At 48.5% G+C, this 23,082-nt stretch overlaps 3 protein-coding genes across 8 annotated transcripts; 2 read left to right on the top strand and 1 right to left on the bottom strand.

Annotated features, from left to right (window-relative positions):
- Positions 1–783: 783 nt before the first annotated feature.
- Positions 784–5,887, top strand: MRPL24 (mitochondrial ribosomal protein L24). 2 transcript variants are annotated; one of them, XM_020910822.2, is made up of 6 exons: positions 784–893; positions 4,446–4,688; positions 4,769–4,864; positions 5,086–5,189; positions 5,429–5,559; positions 5,650–5,887. In XM_020910822.2, the coding sequence occupies exons 2-6, from the start codon at positions 4,506–4,508 to the stop codon at positions 5,784–5,786; spliced, it is 651 nt and encodes a 216-aa protein (XP_020766481.1). In that variant the 5' UTR covers positions 784–893; positions 4,446–4,505; the 3' UTR covers positions 5,787–5,887. The 2 variants fall into 2 exon arrangements, with proteins under 2 accessions (XP_020766481.1, XP_070323622.1); XM_070467521.1 differs by having other exon boundaries at positions 794–893; positions 4,483–4,688.
- A 304-nt stretch (positions 5,888–6,191) lies between these two features.
- METTL25B (methyltransferase like 25B) lies at positions 6,192–13,446 on the bottom strand. Of its 4 annotated transcripts, none has more exons than XM_020910817.2 (8): positions 13,292–13,442; positions 10,138–10,262; positions 9,794–9,946; positions 9,258–9,320; positions 8,867–9,010; positions 7,916–8,400; positions 6,964–7,148; positions 6,192–6,530 (listed from the first exon to the last, which is right to left on the bottom strand). In XM_020910817.2, exons 2-8 carry the CDS (start codon positions 10,240–10,242, stop codon positions 6,409–6,411), a joined length of 1,257 nt encoding a protein of 418 aa, XP_020766476.1. In that variant the 5' UTR covers positions 10,243–10,262; positions 13,292–13,442; the 3' UTR covers positions 6,192–6,408. The 4 variants fall into 4 exon arrangements, with proteins under 4 accessions (XP_020766476.1, XP_020766473.1, XP_070323621.1 ...); XM_020910814.2 differs by having other exon boundaries at positions 9,794–9,986; positions 12,819–13,439; XM_070467520.1 differs by lacking the exon at positions 9,258–9,320 and having other exon boundaries at positions 9,794–9,986; positions 12,819–13,446.
- A 110-nt stretch (positions 13,447–13,556) lies between these two features.
- Positions 13,557–18,105, top strand: ISG20L2 (interferon stimulated exonuclease gene 20 like 2). Of its 2 annotated transcripts, none has more exons than XM_020910820.2 (4): positions 13,557–13,651; positions 14,243–15,091; positions 16,935–17,135; positions 17,828–18,105. In XM_020910820.2, the coding sequence occupies exons 2-4, from the start codon at positions 14,357–14,359 to the stop codon at positions 17,939–17,941; spliced, it is 1,050 nt and encodes a 349-aa protein (XP_020766479.1). In that variant the 5' UTR covers positions 13,557–13,651; positions 14,243–14,356; the 3' UTR covers positions 17,942–18,105. The 2 variants fall into 2 exon arrangements, with proteins under 2 accessions (XP_020766479.1, XP_020766478.1); XM_020910819.2 differs by having other exon boundaries at positions 13,561–13,647.
- Positions 18,106–23,082: the final 4,977 nt, after the last annotated feature.

Genomic DNA, 23,082 nt, shown 5'->3' with positions numbered 1-23,082 from the left:
ATGCTATAGTCCATGGGGTCGCAGAGTCAGACATGACTTGAGACTGAACAATGAAATTTCCACTTGAGGGCAAAGTCACAGAATACTGCGCCCAGTACTCTGGTTCTGCCCAGCCAGTTTAACATAGTTTCCGCCTAAGCACCTGGGAAAGTTTTTTTTAAGTTTGCACAAGAAGTGGCCAGGAAAGGGAGGGTTGAGTCTGGTTGTAGAAACAGCTTGGACGCTCAAGGGCAAAGCTAGGGATGCCTGCTACTGATAACTGTTGAAGGATGAGGAGGTCCACAGCATGGAATCCTCCCAATACTCCTGAATTAAGTGGAATGGCTGGATTTCATCCTCTCTTGTTTCTTCCAGTCTGACATTTTGTGACTAGTTCATCCACTGGCACCGAAAGGCCCAGGTTTCATCCCTTTAAAAAGCCTATGACACTTTGGTCATCTGCCTTGGCCCCCTCCAGCAGAGAAGGGAGGGCGGGGAGAGTACTGACTGTGGTCTCACTAGAAGGGGAGGCTCTCTGCTTTGAAGAAGCCGCAATCACCTAGAAAATGGAGCCACGGTCCCTGGTAACTACAATTCCCAGCGGCCTCCACGTAGAGCACGTGCAGGAATGTGCCTGGCGCCGCAGCCTATCCGACTTTGCCTTCAACTCCCGACGTGCTTCACGGTGCTCTTACGCTTCCTCGATTTCCTACCCGGTCAAATTTCCTGCTTCCCGCTTGCTACGTGGCGGTGGACTACAACTCCCAGCATGCAGAGAGGCTAGATTCGTTGTTGAGCGTCCATTGTACAATTAGACTACGATTCCCAGAAATCTGAGGGATGGAGTTGGGCGGGGCGTAGATCCCACGTGCCTACGGGACCCGCAGAGGCAGGCGGATCAGCGGGAAGCGGAGGTGAGGATTTCGTGAACCAGAGGTTTCGGCACCTCTGGGCTGTTCGGGGAGGTGGGAACGGGAAGGTCCTTTGCCCCGGCATGGCTCAATTGCTTCGTCTGGGGTCTCCAAGCATCGGAAGCTCGGAGCGGCTGGGTGCTGAAGACCTCTGGGGGCTGATCATTACCCGCACCTAGGATGGGACTGGCGGTGGAAGCAGTCTTTGGAGCTGGGGCCTGAGGGGTCACTACCTACACAACAGTTCACCTAGAGCGTGCAGTGGAAGCCCCACTGCGGAAGGTCACCAGCCTCTCCAGGGCTTGGAGAGAAAGAAGGAAAAGACCTAAGGGGACTGGCTTCTGGGATCGCCTCTCTGAGCTTCAGATCTAGAACGGCTGAGGCTAAGAGACGTCTTGTGGCAATCACGCAGGAGACTCAGGTCTTGAGATTCGCGCTGCTACTATCAAGCTGTGTGAACTCGGTCAAGTCACCACCTCTCAGGGCCTTGGTTTCCTCGTCTCTTGTCAACCTCCCCCAAACAGCAGTGTGACGATCAAATGCCAGGAATAGTAAGGTTCCTAACCTTAGATCTGTCACATAGTGGTGCTCCCTAAGCATTTTTTTATTTTGAGTGAACGAACACTGAGGCCCTTAACTTCAGTTCAGTTCAGTCGCTCAGTCGTGTCTGACTCTGAGACCTCACGAACAGTAGCACGCTAGGCCTCCCTGTCCATCACCAACTCCCGGAGTTTACCCAAACTCATGTCCATTGAGTCAGTGATGCTATTTAACCATCTCATCCTCTGTCGTCCCCTTCTCCTCCTGCCTTCAATCTTTCCCAACATCAGGGTCTTTTCAAATGAGTCAGCTCTTCACATCAAGTGGCCAAAATATTGGAGTTTCAGCTTCTACATCAGTCCTTCTGATGAACACCCAGGACTGATTTCCTTTAGGTTGGCATGGTTGGATTTCCTTGCAGCCCAGGGGACTTGCCGGAGTCTTCTCCAACACCACAGTTTAAAAGCATCAATTCTTCTGAGCTCATCTTACCTTATAGTCCAACTCTCACATCCATACCTGACTACTAGAAAAACCATAGTCTTGACTAGATGAACCTTTGTTGACAAAGCAATGTCTCTGCTTTTTAATATGCTGTCTAGGTTGGTCATAACTTTCCTTCCAAGGAGTAAGTGTCTTTTAGTTTCATGGCTGCAGTCATCATCTGCAGTGATTTTGGAGCCCCCAAAAATAAAGTCTTCCTCTGTTTCCCCATCTAATTGCCATGAAGTGATGGGTCCAGATGCCATGATCTTAGTTTTCTGAATGTTGAATTTTAAGCCAACTTTTTCACTCTCCTCTTTGACTTTCATCAAGAGGCCCTTTAGTTCTTCTTCACTTTCTGCCATAAGGGTAGTGTCATCTGCATATCTGAGGTTATTGATATTTCTCCTGGCAATCTTGATTCCAGCTTGTGCTTCAGCCCAGCATTTCGAATGATGTACTCTGCATATAAGTTAAATAAGCAGGGTGACAATATACAGCCTTGATGTACTCCTTTCCTGATTTGGAACCAGTCTGTTGTTCCATGTCCAGTTCTAACTGTTGCTTCCTGACCTGCATACAGGTTTCTCAAGAGGCAGGTCAGGTGGTCTGGTATTCCCATCTCTTTCAGAATTTTCCACACTTGATTGTGATCCACACAGTCAAAGGCTTTGGCATAGTCAATAAAGCAGAAATAGATGTTTTTCTGGAACTCTCTTGCTTTCTTTTTTTTTTTTTCTCTCTTGCTTTCTTGATGATCCAACAAATGTTGGCAATTTGATCTCTGGTTCCTCTGCCTTTTCTAAAACCAGTTTGAACATCTGGAAGTTCACGGTTCACGTATTGCTGAAGCCTGGCTTGGAGAATTTTGAGCATTACTTTACTAGCATGTGAGATGAGTGCAATTGTGCGGTAGTTTGAGCATTCTTTGGGATTGCCTTTCTTAGGGATTGGAATGAAAACTGACCTTTTCCAGTCTTGTGGCCTCTGCTTCATCCAGCATTAATTAAAAATAGTATTAGGTCTTTTGTTTACCATATTGAGAAATATAGAGAAGAAAAATGACCCAATATCTCAGTATTCAGATAAGCCAGTTGATATATATTTTTGAATGTATGTAGTTAGAAAATGCAAATGTTTTGGAAAGGAACAGCCCTCTCAAACTGCCTCTTCCCCAAAACAGGTACTTTAGTTGGTCCCTGTTTCCTTCTGCTAAATATTTATGCCTATGTCAGAATATGTATTTTTAAATTCACCCAGAAAGGATAGTACTATCCACATAATTCTGTCTTGCTTTCTTAAAATATTAGAAGTAACTTGAATGACAGAAACAGCTCTGTAAAATTTTATAGATAATGGAGCTGAAGCTCAGAAGACAAGGGTCCCAGAATGAATTGATGGTGGAGCAGAGACTAGATCTCAGGTCCTCTGACTACCCAGTCCAGAGCTTTTAATGTCATCATAGTGAACTTTAATTGTTCTTTGAATTAGGCTTCATTCTTAGCTATGGAGCAAGGTTAGTGGTACCTCCTTTGTCAGTTGTCCTTGGGGTTAAATGAGATGACACATGAACGCACTTAGCATGGCCACTGGAAGGTAGCAGGTGCCCATTGGGTTAGTCCATTTTCCTTCAAGAACTGGGAAGCTTAGAGTTCATACTTAGTTTGAAATTGTAGGTCTCTGTAATCCGACAGTCTTGCTCTGGATCTTTTTCCTTTAGAAAAGAAACTATCTCAGGGGAAGTGATTGTTTCCTGATTGAGATTAGGAACTGGAAGTCTTATAGGGCCAGGGGAGCCCGGCAGGTTACAGTCTGTGGGGTTGCAAAGAGTTTGGACATGACTGAGCAACTGTGCATGCACATAGGGACATCTTAATCCCAATTTTTATCTCTGCTACCTGTTTGTCTTACCCTATAATTGCCTGGTTTTTGGACTTATGCCAGTGTTTTCTTTACATCTTGCTGTTGTTGAAAAATGACTTTTTATTGAAAGACTTTTTATTGAGTACCGAATACTTGCCAAGGTTTTCCCAGGTGGTTCAGTGGTAAAGAATCCACCTGCCAATGCAGGAGACTCGGGTTCAATCCCTGGGTCAGAAAGATCCCCTGGAGAAGAAAATGGCAACCCACTCCAGTATTCTTACCTGGGAAATCCCATGGACAGAGGATCTTGGCCGGCTACAATCCATGGGGTCACAAGAGTCAGACACAACTGAGTGACTAAACAATAGGTGCCTGACCCTACTAGGATCTTCTAGATTCAGGGGCGATCTAGATAACATGGTCCTGGCCTCAGTGAACTTTTTTGGACTTTGAAGTCAGGTATCTGTGGGTTTGAATGCCGATTCTGCCACATAGTAACTATGACCGTTGACAAGTCACTTAAATTATGAGTCTATATCATCATCTGTAATAGTGAAGATAGTATCTTATGAGGATTCAGTAGGATGAAGTCCGTTGAGCCATGGAATAGGTGCTTAAAAAGATGTTTCTTCCCTTGTTTCTTTGCCCTCTTGTTTCTGTCTGCCTCAGAGCTGACTAGGAAGCTTTCTGGGTCTTTCGCTGCCAGGGGACTTCTCACAGCCTCCAGCCATGCGGCTCTCTGCTCTGCTGGCCTTGGCATCTAAGGTCACCCTGCCTCCCAACTACCGCTATGGGATGAGCCGCCCAGGCTCCTTGGCAGATAAAAGGAAGAACCCTCCAGGGACCAGGCGGCGCCGGGTGGCTGTGGAACCCATCCCTGAGGAAGACTGGCATCTGTTCTGTGGGGATAGGGTGAGAGTCTCAGACAGGGTTGGGTGGTGGAGTGCCCCCGGGGAAGGATCTCCCTCCCTACCCTCGTTGTCTTCCCACAGGTAGAGATCCTAGAAGGCAAGGACGCCGGGAAGCAGGGCAAAGTGGTTCAAGTTATCCGGCAGCGAAACTGGGTGGTTGTCGAGGGACTGAATACAGTAAGTAAAGAGTGAGGGTGGTGATGCTCAGGAAGCCTGTGCCATCTGTCCATCCATTAAAAGCCGCGTGGGGAGGACAGAGACTGGCTGAGAGGATGGTGCGACAGCCGAACCTCTGAACCTTTTTCTCACCTTGGACTGAATGCTCTGAGTTGTGGTAGACAAGCCGCCTTCACATGCCTTGGTTTCTGATAGCCACCCTCCCCCGCTGTTTTGGACAGCATTACCGCTATGTTGGCAAGACTGTGGATTTCCGGGGAACCATGGTCCCCAGCGAAGCACCCTTGCTCCACAACCAAGTCAAACTTGTGGATCCTATGGACAGGTAAGCACAAGGGGCTCTGGTCAGAGGGTTTCCTGCCTTCTGCTGGCAAGTTGTTGACCATATTTATCCAAAGGGAATGGTGGGTTGGATGTGCTGGAAATTGAGAGGGGACATCTTATGGACATGACCCCCTGTAGGAAGCCCCAATCCAGGGGTAGCAGAGAAATAAGATGGTGACTTTGGGGCTGGAAGATAGCAGGGAGACCTGCTCCCTGGAGGTCTCACTTTCTATCTACTAGGAAGCCCACTGAAGTGGAGTGGAGATTCACTGAGGCAGGAGAGCGAGTACGAGTGTCCACAAGATCAGGAAGGATCATCCCGAAACCTGATGTTCCCAGAGCTGATGGCATCGTCCCTGAAACATGGATTGGTGAGGCTGGGTGAGGGGCAGGAAAAAGAGTGGGCATGGGAGTAAGAGATGTTAAGAAGCCCACCCATCTTCCTTCCTCCGGTTCAACAGATGGCCCCAAAGACACATCAGTAGAAGATGCTCTAGAAAAAACCTATGTGCCTCGTCTAAAGACATTGGAGGAGGAGGTGATGGAGGCAATGGGAATCCAGGAGACTCGGAGACACAAGAAGGTCTATTGGTATTGAGTCTGGGGGAGCCACTTCTCTCCTTGTCTTAGCCTTGAAGATTGCGGTCACCTCTTCTTCAGACGCTAATAAAGAGCCTTGTGTCCTCTGTCTTCTGATAAGACTTGCACCCGGACCCCTGTTTCAGGGGCTGAGGGAGGGAGCGTCTGTCATGATGTCATGACAAAACCTGGATGGAAGTTAACGATCTTAAGGGGGTCCTCCCACAGGGCAGGGCCTGCAGATTTCTCAGATGGAGATCAAAGGGCGAGAGCTTCCCCTCACAGAGACCTCTGAATAATAGGGCGCTGCCTGTTAGGAAGACCGCAGGGACTGGGAGTATGAGACCTAAATTAGAACCTCAGCAGGATTCAGTAGGGAGGGTGCTGGTCTGTCCTTTATACCTAATAAAATGGTAGACAAGTACAGATTTCAATTTTTTAATAAGTTGAAAATAAACTTCTGCATAATATTATATAACATACACAGGGAGAGAAAGGGTATGACGCTGGTTTGTAGGGAACCCAGATGCCAGGGAGGATGCAGGATGCTGGTTCTCTGGCTGAGGTGGCGAAGACTGCCTCCCATCGTGGTGCCTGGCAGTTTCAGATGGGGTCTGAGATGCGCCCTTCCTCTGGCTGCGTCAGCTGTCTTCAGTCTCCAGAAGAGAGAAGGCCTCACCTAGAGGCCCTTTGGTGGCCACCAGAACCAGGTTTCTTGGAGAGAGTTCAGGACTGAAGATTGGCAGGAGCTCAGCGTGGAAGCCTGTGAGAAAGGCAGGGCTACTCAGGAGAGAAATGAAACAAACTCGTAGCCACTTCCTGCCTAACCTGTACACACAGCTCCTCTCCGCATAGGAGAGGCCCAGGAGGATCTAAGGAAACCCTGCTTTCTACCAGGAACATGAGTGCCCGAGATGCTGACTTGGGAGGAGGCAAGCCTCAGCACATTGTAGGGATGCTGGCTTAAGGTGAACCTCAGGTATGTATCACCTATCTTATGGTGATAGGCATCCAGATTCACCAGGAATTTGCATTAACAGGCCCTCCCTCCCCCTGTCTGATGCTGAAACAGCTGTTGGCCCTAGAATCACCATGGTGATGGGCCAAGTCCCAGCAGGTGTAGGGGCGGGGACCTGAAGGAGACCCCTAGAGCTCTAGCCCCTCTAGCCCTGGGTCCCTGGTGTGGCCCCCCTCACCTTGCTCCTGAAGGTAGAGCAGCCGGTCCAGTAGAATCAGAGTCTCCACCAGTGGGGCCAGCAGTAGGGCTAGGCTGAAGAAGGCCACTACACGGTTCTCTTGGGCCTGGTGAGCTCGAAGGGCAGCCACATTCAGTGGCAGGTGGGGGTCCAGCCCCACCCGCTGTAGCCCCCGCTGCACGTATCTGTGGGGTCAGTCATAGACAGCACTCAGCTTAGAAAGCCACTCCTCCATTCAAACTGTCCGTTTCTAATTCAATTCCAGCTCTGCTTTTCTACCTTAAGGGCATTTAAAAGTATATATTTATTTGGCTGTACTGGGTCTTGGTTGTGGCATGTGGGATCTAGTTTCCTGACCAGGGATCAAACCTGGGGCCCCTACATTGAAGCCACTGGAACACCAAAGAAGTCCCTTAAGATGCATTTTTATTTACAGAGTTTTCTGGCTGTGAACTGTCCGTTCAATAGCAAATCAATCCAAAAATTTATTTTTAGACAAACCTGTCTAATTATTTGGGCTTCCCAGGTGGCGCTAGTCGTAAAGAACCCGCCTGCCAGTGCAGGAGACTAAGAGACGTGGGGTTCAATCCCTGAGTCAGGAAGATCCCCTGGAGGATGGCATGGCAACCCACTCCAGTGTTCTTGCCTGGAGAATCCCATGGACAGGAGCCTGGTGGGCTACAGTCCATAGCGTTGCAAAAAGTCAGACATGAGGCGACTTAGCACGCACACATGTCCAATTATTTAGCCATATTTTTATCATTTCAAAAAAGAGGGACAACTACCTTTTAAAGAAAATGTGAAGCTGTCTCAGAACTCAGTCACTACCCCCTCCCCCAACCCAGCACATCTAGATTTTCTTTAGGACATGCTAACAAGTGAGGGTGGGAGGGGAATCATACCCCTAGTAGGTGATGCCCCCCATCTCACCCCCCCAGGCCCCCAGCCTCACTCTTCAATCTTGAGCTCGTGGACCCTGGGAATCCCCTGCACGCCTGGCCGCCGGAGCTCAGGCTGGGCACCCCGGATGACGGTCTCCAGTGCTGCGCGATAGCAGTGGGTTCGGAGGCTGGGGCCTGCTTTCTGTAGCCGCTCAGCATATTCCTCCAGGGCATGGCAGGCACCCTCCCGAAGCCTGTAGGGCAGTTCACAGCCAGGCAGCCCGGCCACCCACTGACTCAGTGGGTAGCCGCCAGGGTCACTCAGCTTCATGTAGCAGCAGCCCACTGAAGCCAGGGCCACCACCTCGGGGCAGCAGGAGAAGTGCCTCAGCAAGGCGACACTCAGGTCCCCACAGGCGTGGAGGCCCGTCAGCAGCAGGCGGGCCCCGCTCTGAGGTGAGGTCTCCAGTGGAAGCAGGAGCTCCTCGCACAGGGCCGTGGGGTCTACCCACCTAACTACGTGGTGTGGGGGGTGACGAGGGCCAGTGTGGACCACCTGTGGAGGCAGGACAGAACAAAGGCAGATGGGAGGCCTGTTTCCTGTCCTCGCGCCACCTCAGGCCACAGGAAGGGATCTGTCCTGAGTTCCTTCCCAAGGAGGAAGGTGGGAGAGCAACTGGGGCAGAGGAAATGGGATAGATTCTGCGTCTGTCATTACTAACTGCAAATCTTTTCAGCTCTGAGTCCCAGCTTCCTCATTTGTAATAAGGCTGATACCTGATTGGCCACTTTGTACAGGTGGCTGTGAGAAGGGAGAAAGCAGTGTAGAAAGCACTTTTTAACTAGAAAGTGCCTTTAAGATGAGGCTTTGGTGAAGGAGGGATCTTGGGAAAGAGGTAGCAGAAACAGGGACACACCATCTCGAGCTGAGACACTTAAAAGCAAGAGTTCAGCCTTGGTGCCCAGTTTCAGCCAAGTTGATCCTGCTCTCATGGTCCTGGCTGCAGGAAGAGCTGGTCTACCTTTGGGTTCCTCTTCTCCTCTTTCTCCAGAGTCTGTAGGAGCTCCTGGTCTAGGCGCTGGGCTCTCTCCACCAGTCTCTGATCCCCTTCAATGCTCTTTACCGTCAGCCCCAGCCCCAGGGACATGAAGCGGGAGAGATGGCCCTGGAGTCAAGAGAAGGAGGGTAAAGACGGCCCTGTTCAGGGTCCCCTAAAGTCCCCATCCCTGCCTATGGTTTGGACACTTGGGTACCAGGCCCCCAGAGGCTTAAATTCTGCACAGCTTACTTCCTGTGCCCCTTATTACCTGCCCCTCTGGGCATGTGGCCTGATAACCCGCCTTCTAGTTGTTCTATCCCCATGACAAAAAACCCACAAAAAATAAAAGCAGATTATTATGGGTCTGGCTCACCTGGCCTGAGCCTACATCCACAACCTGGGTGCAGCCTGTGAGGTCACTCAGCTTCTTCACCAACTGAAAGGAGAGGGAACAAAGGTCCCCTGGCCATTGGGTGTTGGCTCCCAGGACAAACACTCACAATGAGAGCGGAGAGGAGCTGAGGATGGCAAAGGAAAACGGGTAGGGGGTGCCATGGAGGAGACAAGAGACATGGAGACCTAAATAGGGTGTGCTGACCCCTGGCTCAGGCTACTGTCTTTGCTCCTCTCAGGACAGTGATTCAGTCCCCACAGAACAAGAGCCCTGCTGTGACGCCATGAGCAGATTGTGAAGATTATCAGAACAAGAATAAGACAGTGATTCAACTATAGCCACCAACCAACCCAGCAAAAGGATCAAGATAGGATTATAATATACTTGCCAGGGAAGGGACCTTCTAGGGCCTCTGGTCCTATAGGTGATAAAAGGTGCCCAAACCTTAGTAACCCCTAGGCTTAAGGAGTCCCCAAGGCCCCCAGATACCACCTGTACCCCAGCCATCTCCTCACCTCTCCCAGCCTCCGAATCTCATGCTGCTTCTTGGGCCTGACATGTTTCCGGAATGGAGCTGTCAGCCGGGAACTCTGGCTGGGATTCTCCAGGAACTCTGAGGGGGTCTGAAACCCAGGCGTCCGGGTAAAGGCCAGGGCATAGGCTGTGGACTTCAGGGCCAGCAGGGTGAGTGGCCACACCGACCTGTACCTGAGATAGCCCGCCCAGGCCCCCTGTGAATAGTCCCATTGCATCCTGAGTGTGCCAGCTTACAACCCAGGAAGCCCTTGTGAGACTGAGCAATGGCTCCCTGCAGGGCTCAGCTCCGAGTCCCCCAGCACAGGGTCCCTCTTGCCCATACCTGGCCACTTCCCCTTCTCTGGGCATCCCCAGCAGCAGCGTGGCCAGCTGTGGCGGGTTCAGTCCATCCAGTGCTTCCTGCCACGAGCAAGGGAGTGTGCCCCATAGGTTGTCCGTGAAAAATTCCTGTAGGGGAAAGGGAGAAGCAATCAACAGGCTACTTCCCCTCCCATTCTTCCCTACCCATACAACACATGGCCACCAGCTACTAGCAGGAACCTCTCCTCGTTGGTTACTTCTCTGAAGTCTGCTCTAACCTTCCCCCCTCCTTCCTGAGCCCAAATTGCATTCTGGACACACTTCTTTTAGAAATGTCCCCCTTATTTATATGTGTGTCCTCCACTCAACTGAACTTAGGGGCGTGTATGGTGGCTTTGCACCTGCCTCCTTAACACAGCAGTGACTAACACACACTATTAGTATGTTACCATCTAGTAACCTACTGTTACATGCACCAGACACCATAGATGCCAGACATTATATATGCCAAAATGTTTGTTTTTGTTTTTATTTTTGGTCACCACATGTGACATGTGGGTTCCTAGTTCCCTGACCAGGGGCTGAACCTGGGCTCTCTGCAGTGAAAACACCAAGTCCTAACCACTGGACCACCAGGGGTTCCCTGCCAGAATTTATTTTTATTCATTTATTTGTTCAACACAAATTCTGGAGCTTTGCTTAGGTATCAAGTTCTATCCTAAGCTCAGGGGATACAAACAATGAAACAGACAAGATCCCTGCTCTTGCAGAGTTTACATTTAAAGAAATTATTTCAAGTAACATCAAGTGTCACGTAGACAATAAAACACTAATGAGACAGTAACATAATGGAGAGTTTGAGAGTGTACTTTTAGATAGAGTAATACAGCACATGTAAAACACTGCATGCATTGGTTGCCCAGAGGCAGGGGTGGGGGTAAGTAAAATAGGTGAGGAAAGTCAAAAAGTACAAACCTCCAGTTACAATGTAAATATCATGGAGGATGTATAGTATGGTGACTGTTGTAAATAATACTATATTGTATGTCTGAAAGTTGCTGAGAGTAGATCTTAAAAGTTCTCATCATAAGAAAAAAATTAACTATGTACAGTGATGGATATTAACTGATGCAGGAGATGGTTAGATAGCATCACTGAGTCAACAGACATGAATTTGAACAAACTCTGGGAGACAGTGGTGGACAGGGAAGCCTGGTGTGCTGCAGTCCATGGGGTCACAAAGAATCAGACAAACTTAGCCACAGAACAACAATTATTTCATAATATATACAAATAGGAATCATTACGTTACACACCTGAAACTAAAATGTTACATGTCAATTCTATCTCAACTTTTAAAAAATTCAGGTAGTAGCAAACACAGAATACTTTAATATGTCAGATACTGTCTGAAACATTTTATATATGTTAATGCATTTCATTAATCTGTCCAAGTCAAGAAGCCAGTAAGTAGTACAGCTGGAATCTGAAACCAATTCAACCCTAGAGTTTTGCCCTTAACCACCCTACTCAATTGCCTTTCTATTGAGAAAAACCTTCCAGGCAGATCAGTAAGTGCAAAGCCCCTGATCAGGCCAGTGTAGATGTAGTATAGTGAATGTGGGAGAGAATGAAATGTGATCCGGTTTAAAAGGGAGCTTGTAGGTAATGGTAGTTACCACTACCTATACTTAGGATCCAGGCAAGAATACTGGAATGGGTTGCCATTTCCTACTCCAGGGGATCTTGTCAACCCAGGAATTGAACCACGTCTCTTGGGTCTCCTGCATTGGCAGGCAAATTCTTTACCACTAGTGCCACCTGGGAAATCCCAGAGTATCTAGGAAGCAAGAAATGTGACGATCAGATTTACATTTTTAGACAGTCTGCCTGTTTTGTGAAGAACTGGGTATGGAAGGGAGGAAGCAAATACAGAAATCAGGAAGTAGACCAGAAGAGAGATAATGTTGGCTTGGCCTAGGGTGGTAGCAGTGTCAATGGAGACAAATGGGTGAGTTTGGTATCTATTCTGGAGGTTGAATCAACAGACTTGTTGAAAGAACTGAATCAGAAAAACCTGAATCAAGGATGGCTTCTGGGTTTGGGAAATGAATAATTCAGTGGATGCTGGTGGCATTTATACATCATCTCATTTATTCTTTACAATGATCCTTCAAAACGGGATCCATTTTACAGCTGAGAACCTGGGGCTAGGAGGAATTTTTTTTTTTTTTTGAAAAATTTTTTTTATGCCTAATGTTAGTTAACACGATAGGGAAGGCGGGATTCTAGTCGGACTCTGTCAACTTCCAAGTTGGAATTGTCCATTACACGGAAAAACCAGGAATTTATTCAAAACCTGAATGAACGAACATGTGTGTTCTTGAAAACACCTCACATGTTCCTGGGATAGTTCAACACTGCCGCAGCAGCATGGCTCAAATGTCCATGCGCTTTATTACTCCGGACACGAGAAGGTTAGAAAAACAACCTAGATGCTAGAAATATTGATATTTAGGTCATCAGGGAAAAAAAAGAATCGGGTGTTTTGCCCAGCTTTAACCCTTTCTTGTACAGACAAAAGACTGAAAAAACCTATTAGAAAAAAAGATCAGACGCTAACTCTCCAGATTCTCCCCTAGTCGTGGCTAGGTAGCCAATCACACAACCAGGAGCACCCCACCCACATCCCTGTGGCCTCACGATGATGTAGGCGTCCAGGATGGAACGGTAGAGCGTCACGACCCGGGTGAGGTTCACCGCTAGCTGTCTCCTCTCTTCGTGAGAGAGGCGCCGGGCGGAGACCCCGGGCATTCCGGGGCCCAAACGGTGGCGCGGGGAGCGAGAAAGCAATGAGAAGAGAACCAGGGTTAGGACCACGCAGGTCCGGGATCCGGGTTGGGTTCAGCACTTCAGGTGGTCTCAGAAGAAAAAGTGTTGGGAATCTGTTCCCCGATGCTGCCTTTCCTGGATTCCAGGCTCGGGTTAAAGACTTCAGGCGCGCTCCTGACGTCACAGGTCGCGGCGTCTCACAGCGCCAAGGTGTCTACGTCTGAGACTAGCGGGGCGGGGGTGCCAGCGCAGTGACGCCATAGAGGCGTGGCGCAGTGCCCAGCTCACGAATAGGGGCGGGCCATGTCCCAGGTCCCGCCTCCAGATCCCGCCCCTTTCCGTACACTTCTCTCCTCTCCGGAAGTGAGGCCGGGCGGGGGGGGGCGTCACGCGCGTTGCAGTTCCCGTTCGTCGCGGCTTCCCCACACCTTCGAGTTGTACCTCCACGGGGCTAGAGGGGCCGGGGAGCGCATCCCGCCCCCGCCCCCACCCACACCGCCCCCTCCTCCGCCGCCGCTGCCGCTGCCCACACACTCAGAATCCCTGGCTTCGCTCCCGGAGGCAGGGGCCGTGCGGGTCCGCGGGCGCCGGCCTCCGGCGCGTTCCAACCCGCGGGCCTGCCGGCCCGGGCATCGCCGCCGCGCGCCAATTTCCGCATCCGGCTCCTGGCGCTTCCGGTCTTAGCGGGCCCATCTAGGAGGTAGGTGAGTGAGCGTGCGAGGCTGGCTCCGCGGCGTGGATGGCAGTGTGCAGTCCCTTAGATTCGGTTCCTTCCCCTCCCAATGTGTGTTGTCAAAAGTCCTTTCGTGAGACAAAGATTTGAGTGAGATACATGTGGAGATTTCCCCCACCTGGAAACGAGGGAGATGAGTACCTCAATTTGGATCTCTACTCGTGGGGCCCGCGTGGGGATGCTAGGGTAATCCAGAGGTCAACTTTGCCAAACCTGTCACTGCCTTTGAGCACAGTTAGACGTTCCCTCCATGGGTAGATGATGGAGTTCACCTACTCTGGCGTTGTAGATCGCAGTTACAGCTAGTTGGCCCTGCGACCCCCTAAGTTTATAAATGAGACTGAGATCTAGAGAGGAGACATGGCCTTCCTAATACCATACAGCTGGTGAATTGTGGAGCTTTCTAGAATCCAGGCTTCCTGGTTCAGAATGAAGTTATCCTTCTGTCATTTCACATTTGAGAGGTTACTCTGATCTCTTTCCTCTCTTAAGTCCTGCAAAGATGGGTCTTATTGATTCCCAAGTCTATGGGCTCTGTTATCAGGATCACTTTCTTCCCTAGGGTATGCTGCAAACCTCCAGATGCTGGTCTGTGGGATTCAGCAGATGAGTCTTCTATCCTTCTCTCATCTGTAAGCTGTTCTTCCCAACTGCTCTCTCACCAGCCAGTGTCATCATGTCTACCTTACTCCTCAATCTGGATTTTGGCGAGCCTCCCCCCAAAAAGGCATTGGAGGGAAATGCCAAGCACCGAAAATTTGTCAAGAAGCGGCGACTCTTGGAACGGAAAGGCTTCCTCAATAAGAAGAAGCAGCCCCCTAGCAAGGTGCCTAAGTTGCACTCAGAACCTTCAAAGAAGGGGGAAACTCCCAGGGTAGATGGCACTTGGAAGGCCACTCCCCTTCCAAAGAAGAAGACAACAGCTGCCTCCGGCAGTGGGTCAGAGCAGTCCCTGGACAAGAAAACTGCAGTGCCTTGGCTGACCCCTGCCCCTTCACAGAAGGCTGGTTCTGTTGTGGCTAAAGTAGATTTGTTGGGGGAGTTCCAGAGCGCCCTACCAAAGATTAAGAGCCACCCAACTCGCCCCCAGAAGAAGGGCTCCCAGAAGAATCCTCCACCCAAGAATGGCCCACAGAACTCCACCCAAACACATTCAGAGAGTAAATACTCTGGGGCATCCCAGAAGATACCTGGGAAGATGGTGGCAATTGACTGTGAGATGGTGGGTACTGGACCCAAGGGGCATGTCAGTTCCTTGGCTCGATGTAGCATTGTCAACTACGATGGAGATGTGCTTTATGATGAGTACATCCTCCCCCCCTGCCACATTGTGGACTACCGGACCAGATGGAGTGGTATCCGGAAGCAGCACATGGTAAATGCTACACCCTTCAAGATTGCTCGGAACCAGGTAAGAGGCATGAGGGATGGTGGTAGCAGCGAAGCAGATGGGGCGAAGTCCAAATCATTTTTCAGCACAGGATATCACTCTGGGAAGGCACCAAAGGATTGTGGAGGGAGGGTTGGAGTGTATGGAGTAGCAGATAAAGAAAGCTTTTCTTTTGGGATGAAGAGTGGTAAGAACCTGGAAACTTACAAGTAGCTGGTGTAATAAACTGTATTAGATTTGTTTTAGATCCCAAGTGGAATCCTCATCTGAATAATTGGGACTCTGCTAGAAAAAGAGCAACCTGTGATGGACAGAGTAGCAGGCATGAGTGCCAGGGGGAAAGGGCTCAATTTGAGAATACCTTGTAGAGGTGGGGCTAGGGCTGAGAACAGAGAGGTGGAGAGCGCTTCCCAAGCAAGAAGTGGCCCGTGGCAGTATAGAAAGTTGGTGGATAACTGGAACAGGCAGCCTGCAATGAAGGGGGTAAAAGACACAGGGCTGATATGTTGGGGTTCTCATCTCATTCACTGAGCAATCCTAGCCACTGTAAGCTCTATGCTGAAAACTGGAGGCACGCTGAATGAACAGGAAAGGAGGATGAGCTAATAGAGGGGAAGGGGAAAGGAGCCTGCTGGTCTTGGAAGGCCTCCAGAGGGCACCCTTGGTCCACTTTGTAATTTCAGCTCCACATTCTTTGTCTTGTCTAGACACACTGTTCCAGTAATTTCTCATATGCCAGAGCAGTCAATTGGAGGAATTTCATCAGAGGTAGAACAGCTGGATTTTAGAAAGAACATGAAGGGTCGAAGAACATCCTGTGCACCCGCAGGGGCGTAGCTGAACAAAGGCTCAGGAGAGTCAGACGATCGGGTGGATCTGAAACGGCACATTCACTTAGCTTTAGTGAAGGCTGTGTGTTGGAATTAATGCGAAGTAAAGGTGTTAGTGGTCCTACAGTTAAACTGTAGGGGCAACTAAATACCAAATTGATTAGACTATATCTGGTTTTTATCATAAAAATCACTGCCCAACCGGGGTATGAGACTAAGGTACATTCAGATGAGTCTACCCTTCCAAGGGGTCCCATTGGGAGGCCAGGCATTGATTCCAGGCCTGTTAACTCTTTCACAATCTGTTTGCAACCCCATTTTGGTAATGACCCTTAGAGTTCGTGGCATATTCTTTAGTTGTCCTCCTTGGAAGTGTGTCTTTTTCTTTTTTAGAGGGTGGGGCATACCTCGAGGCTTGTGAGATCTTTGTTCCGGACCCAGGGATCAAATCTGGTCCCCCTGGCAGGGAGAGTGCTGAGTCCTAACCACTGGACTGCCAATTCTTAATTCCCAATTTTTAATTTTTTATAGCTTGTAGGCCCTTTGAGAGTCTGATGAAAGCCATCAATTCCCTCCCAGAAAACAAACACAGAAACATATGCATATCAATTTGCATATAATTTGGGACTTCCATTACCTCCCTGGAGCCCATTTTTACAGTATTTGTCCCAGCCGTATCTAAGACCAACGTAACAATTATCATGGTTAAAGAACTTCAGGTATCAAGCCAGGACTGAACTAGGTAATTACATGAACATCACATTGAGGTAGAAATTAATGCAACGATAAGGAACCACTGGCTAGGTACATCCAAACAGGGTTACACCATTAAAAATGCTTGCTTTTACCTCGGGGAGAGGAGATGGATTTCAGGTGAAAGAAAACTTGTGGGAGAAGTCATTTCAAGGATGAGGCAGGTGAGCAAGTGGTGAAAAGAGCCTAGAAGGACTTCCAGGTGTGTTGGGCTTTTAGAATACAGAGACTGCATCTATGAATCGTGCTCCTCACCACCTCCTCTTCCATGTCTGTTTCAGATCTTGAAGATTCTTACAGGGAAGATAGTGGTGGGGCATGCCATCCACAATGACTTCAAAGCCCTTCAGTATGTTCATCCCAAGCCCCTCACCCGAGACACCTCTCATATCCCCCTCCTCAACCGTAAGGCTGACTGCCCAGAGAATGCCACCATGTCTCTGAAGAGTCTCACCAAGAAGCTGTTGAACCGGGACATCCAGGTAGCGTCTCCCCAAATGCTGTCAGACCCCTGGCTTGGACAAGAAAGGCTCGCCTGCTGCCTCTCTCCAGGCTCTGACACTAAGATTCCTCTGATTGTAGAGCGATCCAGGGGGAGATGCTCTGATGGGAAGAGCTTTGGGCAGAGAGGTCCATCTCTACTTAGGCATAACAGTTCTTGTTTCCTGCCTCCCAGAGTGTTCCACTGGGTACTTGGAAAAGGAAAAAAGCCTGAAAGTGGGGTTAAAACCCTAAGTAAGAAAAGTGGGAAGTTGTGGTGGCCTAAATTACCATATAGAGGCTTCAAGGGCCTCTTAGTATTTCATATGTTTGACAGTCAAAGGGGGTGGTCTGCCTGGCATGAGGGTATAGACACATGTCATTCATAGATTACTTAAGGAACTAGGGAAGGTGGAAGATTCAGAAGGTCTGTCTATGATCTGGTCTGTTCTGCTTCTGCAGAAGTGTGTAGAACAACATGGTGTGTACTTGTGGGCACAGAAAGGACTGAGGCAGACAGTAGTATAGGAGTTGGACCCTGAAATTAGATGATGAGCGGGGCCCCACCAGAGGTCTGCCTTTGTCGCCTGCTAACTGCAGAAGGAGGAGCATCATTGAGGTTGGAGAGAACCAGTTGGGAAGGGAGGAAACGGTCTCTTGTAGCCTCATGCTCTTTTCTTCCTCCCTTGTTCAGGCTGGGAAAAGCGGACATTCCTCAGTGGAAGATGCTCAGGCCACGATGGAGCTGTACAAGTTGGTTGAAGTTGAATGGGAACAGCACCTGGCCCAGAATCCCCCTAAAGACTAGTGCCAGTGGGGACACTGGTGATGCGGGCAGGCAGAAACAGCATCACGCCCAGGAGAGCAGGGCAGTGGGCCAATGGACAGCTCCACCAGCCCCACACCTTTCGAAGCTAGGGTTTCTGGGGAGAGGGAGGCTGCACCCCAGACTTAACATCCATTGAAATTTCACTTCAGGTGTTCTGTTGTGTGTCTGGTTAACCGTTCCATGGAAGGAGGACGCCTCCATGTCAGAACCCAGCCCTAGGCCGTTTACCTCTTAAATGGTGCTAACCATGTGTCCCAAGGTGCTTTGCTTCTGGGAAAGTCTTTTAACTTTCAAAGGGCATGGCAAACCGGGAAATGTCTTTTCCCAAACTGCCTTATAACTCTGGTGGTCATGTGTCTCATTTTATGCCTTTCCTTTCAAGCAATTAACAGCACCCTCTTTCACTCTCAGAAGTATCCTGTTGGATGATAATTTGTGTGATCACAATGCATCTCTCAGACTCTGCTTTCTGCTCAGAGTCTACATCTGGTTTGTGTTGGGATATATCCACCTGTTCTTTCCACCTTGAATTCCAGAGGAGCCATTCCTGGTGAGGTTTAGTTCTCCTTAGGGTTATGGGCAGTAGAGGTAAGAGAAGACTTGGAAATCAGTTTTTCTGATTTAGGAAAGCAGTCTCCTAAAGTGATAGAGAAATTTATTTAATTTAAACCCCGCTTCCTAGGTTAAAGAAGAATTATAAAGTGTTTCAATGAGTTTTAGTCTTTTACTTTGCTAAACCAAGTCACTGAAAACACAAATTATTCCCTTGATAAATTTTTTTATAAGGAAAAACAGTTGTGTGGTGTTTTATTTATAACTTCACATTAAATAGCTTTGTCACAGACTCCTTAGAACTGTAATTCTGTTGGGGGGTTAGGGTCTCTGTGGATGACACTGAATGGACCCTGGTTTGCTGGAAGTCATCAGGAAGCGCCAACCAAGCCTTTGTATGTAGCCCATGAGCTCTGTTGCCTTCTCATCCCTGCCGCTAATCAACAAGCACACCTAAAATGACACTTCAAGCCATGCAGACACCCTCACACAGGGTATGTGACCAGGAGGGTGACTCAGAGTGGGCATGTAGGAGGGACGGAGCTGGGGAGAAAGGGTTCTCGGTGACGCCAGCCTGGTTGCTCCTGCCAGCTCTTCCTTGGTGGTACACACCCTGATGTTGGGAAAGTGAGTCACAGGTCTGACCTTGTGGCTGGGATCACTGTCTGCACTCTGTCTTGAGAGAATGCAGACTCCATGTATACACTGAGAGTCGTGCCCTCTTGAGTGGCTATTCTGGCTCAAGAGGCCAGAGTCACAGTGTGGCTGCCTCGAGAAGGGAATTTGCTGCAGCCAAGTGAGACCGCGGATGTGGTCTTGCTGCTGTGTCCTGCACTGCCGCATCTGCTTGAACAGGCAGCTGTTGAGCTCTGAGCAAGTTGGTTCCTGTTGAACCCAACATAAGCAATGTCCATGACACTTCACAAAGAAGCGCTAGGTGTTCTCACACACCTCTAAGTGGGAATAATGTAGGAAGGCCACACCAAAAACTGGGGTTACAAGTCTTAATTGAAATGAAGGTGAGTCTTAATTACATTGCAATCAGGAAACAAAACTAAGTGGAAAATTCTCCTTTGAGTTCAGGTTTTAGGGTACCTGGCTTTGTAATTTATTTTATGAAGTATACTGTTGATTTACAATATTGTTTCTGATGTACAACAAAGTGACTCAGTTATATATAACAATCATACAGTCTTTTTCATGTTATTTTCCATTGTGATTTATCATATGATGTTGAATATAGCTCCCTATGCTATATAGTAGGACCTTGTTTGTTCATTCTATATATAATAGTTTGCATCTGCTAACCCCACACTCCCAATCCATCCCTCCCCACCTCTCTCCTTGGCAACCACGTGTCTGTTCTCTGTGAGTCTGTTTCTGTTTCACAGGTAAGTTCACTTGTGTCATATTTTAGATTCCACATATAAGTGATATCATATGGTATTTGTCTTTCTCTTATTGACTTACTTCACTTAGTATGATAATCTCTAGTTGCAGTTGGCTTTTATGCTCTACTTCACCCCCCCGCCCCCCACTCAGGCACCCTCAGTCCAGCATTGGGAACGGCTAAGTCTCACTTTTGCTCACCAAAAAGAACCTGGAGACCAGAGGATCTTGCAACCATTTTCTTACTCTTTTCTCATATCATACTTCCTGGTCAGAGCCCAACTCACCCTGCAGGGTGCCTGGGGATCCTTGTACTTTAATCCCCTTCTTTCTCTGCCCCTTTGTTCGCAGGCTTCATCCAGTTGATGACAGATAAGCTCCATTGCAGATTTCTACCTAAATACCAATCAGCAAGTCCTGGTTTGCCTTAGGTTTGAGGCCCTTTAGAGTGGAGCATATGCACAATAAAACAAATGTTCTTGTGATATAATACTGTTTCCATGTCTTGGTATTTTCTAATGCTGAACCCCCTTCTGCAGGTGAGAATGATAAAGGGCAAAAGAGTGTGAGAAGTATATCCCGCCAAACATACTGATCTTTTAAAATTTCATATAGTAAAGTGATTCTTGAAAGGGGAAGTGTATTTTGAAATTTCAGGTCATAGTGCTGCCATTCTCTCTACCCTTAAAAGCCGCTGACTGAGGGAATTCCTTGGGAACCCAGTGGTTAGGGTTCCATAGTCTCACTGTAGAGGGCCCAGGTTCAATCCCGGGTCAGGAAACTAAGATCCCACAAGCCACGTGGTGGTACAGCCAAACAAAAAAACTGATTGAATCAAGACTCTAACAAGGAATCATTTGATTCCTCGTTTAACAGATGATTACAGCTGACAGCAGGAAAGATGAACAGTACTATAATTATGAACTTGCCCCAAGGCACATTAGCCCAAGTCCAAGTTTAGAGACACAAATTTCCATGTGTGCAAGTGTGCTATGCCAAGTGCATTTATGAATATCCTGCATTACAGTCTGTGTATTGTTGACAGTGCACTTTGGTTTACTCCGTAACATAGGGCAAGTCCACCAAACAGTTGATAGCAGAACAGCATTTTATTGCTGTGTAGATACTAGGCATCAATTTTGATTTTGCCACTTACTCCATTTGTGCTGGTAAATCAGTTTGCTTCTTGGGAGCCTCAGTGGTTCTAGCGTTTAAATCCTGGGATTCTTTTCTAATTTGGAAGTCTAGTTGATGGTTGCTATCATTCATAATAATAATGGCAACCATTGAGTGCTTCTCTGTGTCAGGTACTGTGCTGAGTCCTTTAGGAGCATGGTCCTATTCTCTGTAAGGGAGACAGTAGTATTCCAATTGAACAGTTGAGGAAACTGAGGCTGACAAAAAGTAAGAAACTTTCCCTAGGCTAAATAGCTGGAAGTTGGCAGTGCTGGCACTCAGACCTGCCAGGTCTGTCTGTCTGGAGCCTCAGCTCTTAACCACTCTCCGACTTGGTTGGTAACACAGCCAGGCAGCATCTGATGAGGCTGGAATCCTGCCACTCAAATGTTTATTAAATGCTTGCTATGTGCCAGGCATTGTGCTAGGCACAGAGAAATGGCATGTGCCCCCAGTTGCTTACAGTGATCTGAAGAAGAGAGACCAGTAAACTAACATCAGTGCCCTGTGGCAAGTACTGTCTAGAGTCACTGAAGAATTTAAAATAGGGGAGTGATGTGATCAGATTTTGGTTTTAGGACAACAATGCTGGCAGCCAAATGGAAGCAGGATTGGAGTAGGGCCAGAACATGAGTTCTTCTGTTTGAGTCATCTGATGAGCAATGATGTAGTCCTGAATTAATGAAGTGGGAAGCTGCATATGAGCATCACTGGGGAGGTAGAATCGATAAAACTTAGAGATCAGAGCAAGGGGATTAAAGGTTGCCTTGATATTTCTGAACTACAGTAAATAGCAGTGGTGCCATTAACCAAGACAGAGTATATGGTGGGCAGGAGAGCAGGTTTTTGAGGAAGATGACAGGTATTGATTGGGTTGACTTTGAGCTTCTTGAAGATACCCAGGTGTAGATGTCCAGCCAGCAGCTGGATGTACCAGACTGGAGTTTAGCAGAGTAAATGAGATCTGGGGCTGGAAACTAAAATGTAAGAGACAAGAGTATAACAGTGAGACAGAAGCCTTGGATTGGACTGAAGCCTTTATATATAAAGGTATATAAAGAGCTGGTCAAAATCAGAGTCTCAGGAAGTCCCCATCCTTATAAGCTGCTGGAGGAAGAGAGGTCTGAGAGAGGACCATCAGGTAAGAGGACAGCTAAGGAGACTCCCCCCAGGAGGGAGGAGGTAGCATTAACAGCATGGACAGCCAGTCCGCTGAGAGCAATCGAAAGGGTCTGTTTTGTAGCAATCTGGTGCTCTTCATCTGAGCAATGTCTGAAGAGGGCAGCAGAAGCTCAGCTGAGGTGGGCTGGAGAATAAACTGGAGGCGAGGAGGAAAGGAGTGACTGTGGGCTGTTCTTTCTTGGCTCTGAAGAGAAGCAGATGAGGGTTGCTGTCGGAGCGTGAAGTCTGAAGGTGCCAATAGACAAAGCCAGCAGAGGGTAACTTGGCTCGCGAACGGGCAGGTGAATTAAGCTGTGGTGGCTCCTGAAAGAGTAGAGGGGAGGGATGCCAAGCTTAGCCTTGGCCAGCAATCAGGATTCCTTGTCTGCTGGGTCAGAAAGCAAAGAGGAAAGGGTAAGGCAGATGGCAGATGGAGATGGTTGGTTTTTTGTTTTGTTTTGTTGGGTGCTTTTTGGCCACGTGGCAGCTTGTGCAGTCCTGACCAGGGACTGAACCCAGGCCCTTGGTGTTAAGAGCGCAGAGTTCTAACCACTTGACTGCAAGGTAATTCTTGGAGCTGGCTTGGGATGATGGTGGAATAAAGTGATTAGGATCTGGTGACCTTGCTTGCTCATTAAATTGGAGGCAGAGTGATCGGCTGAGTATGAGGGGGAAGCCAAGGGACAGAAACTTAGAATAAAGATAATGTGGAGCACCCACTAAGGAGACAGGAGAGTGAGCTGACAGAATACAAGGAAGGGCCTCTGAGCCACGGCAGCGTTCCTGACGGAGGTCAGAGACGGAGTTTGCAGGGCCCCTGCAGACTGCTTGTCACATTTTTC

The sequence above is a fragment of the Odocoileus virginianus genome, chromosome 5 (genome assembly GCF_023699985.2).
Source record: "Odocoileus virginianus isolate 20LAN1187 ecotype Illinois chromosome 5, Ovbor_1.2, whole genome shotgun sequence".
NCBI classification, from domain to species: Eukaryota; Metazoa; Chordata; class Mammalia; order Artiodactyla; family Cervidae; genus Odocoileus; species Odocoileus virginianus.
Note: the sequence above shows the minus strand (reverse complement) of the source record. Positions and strands in the feature narration are given on the sequence as shown.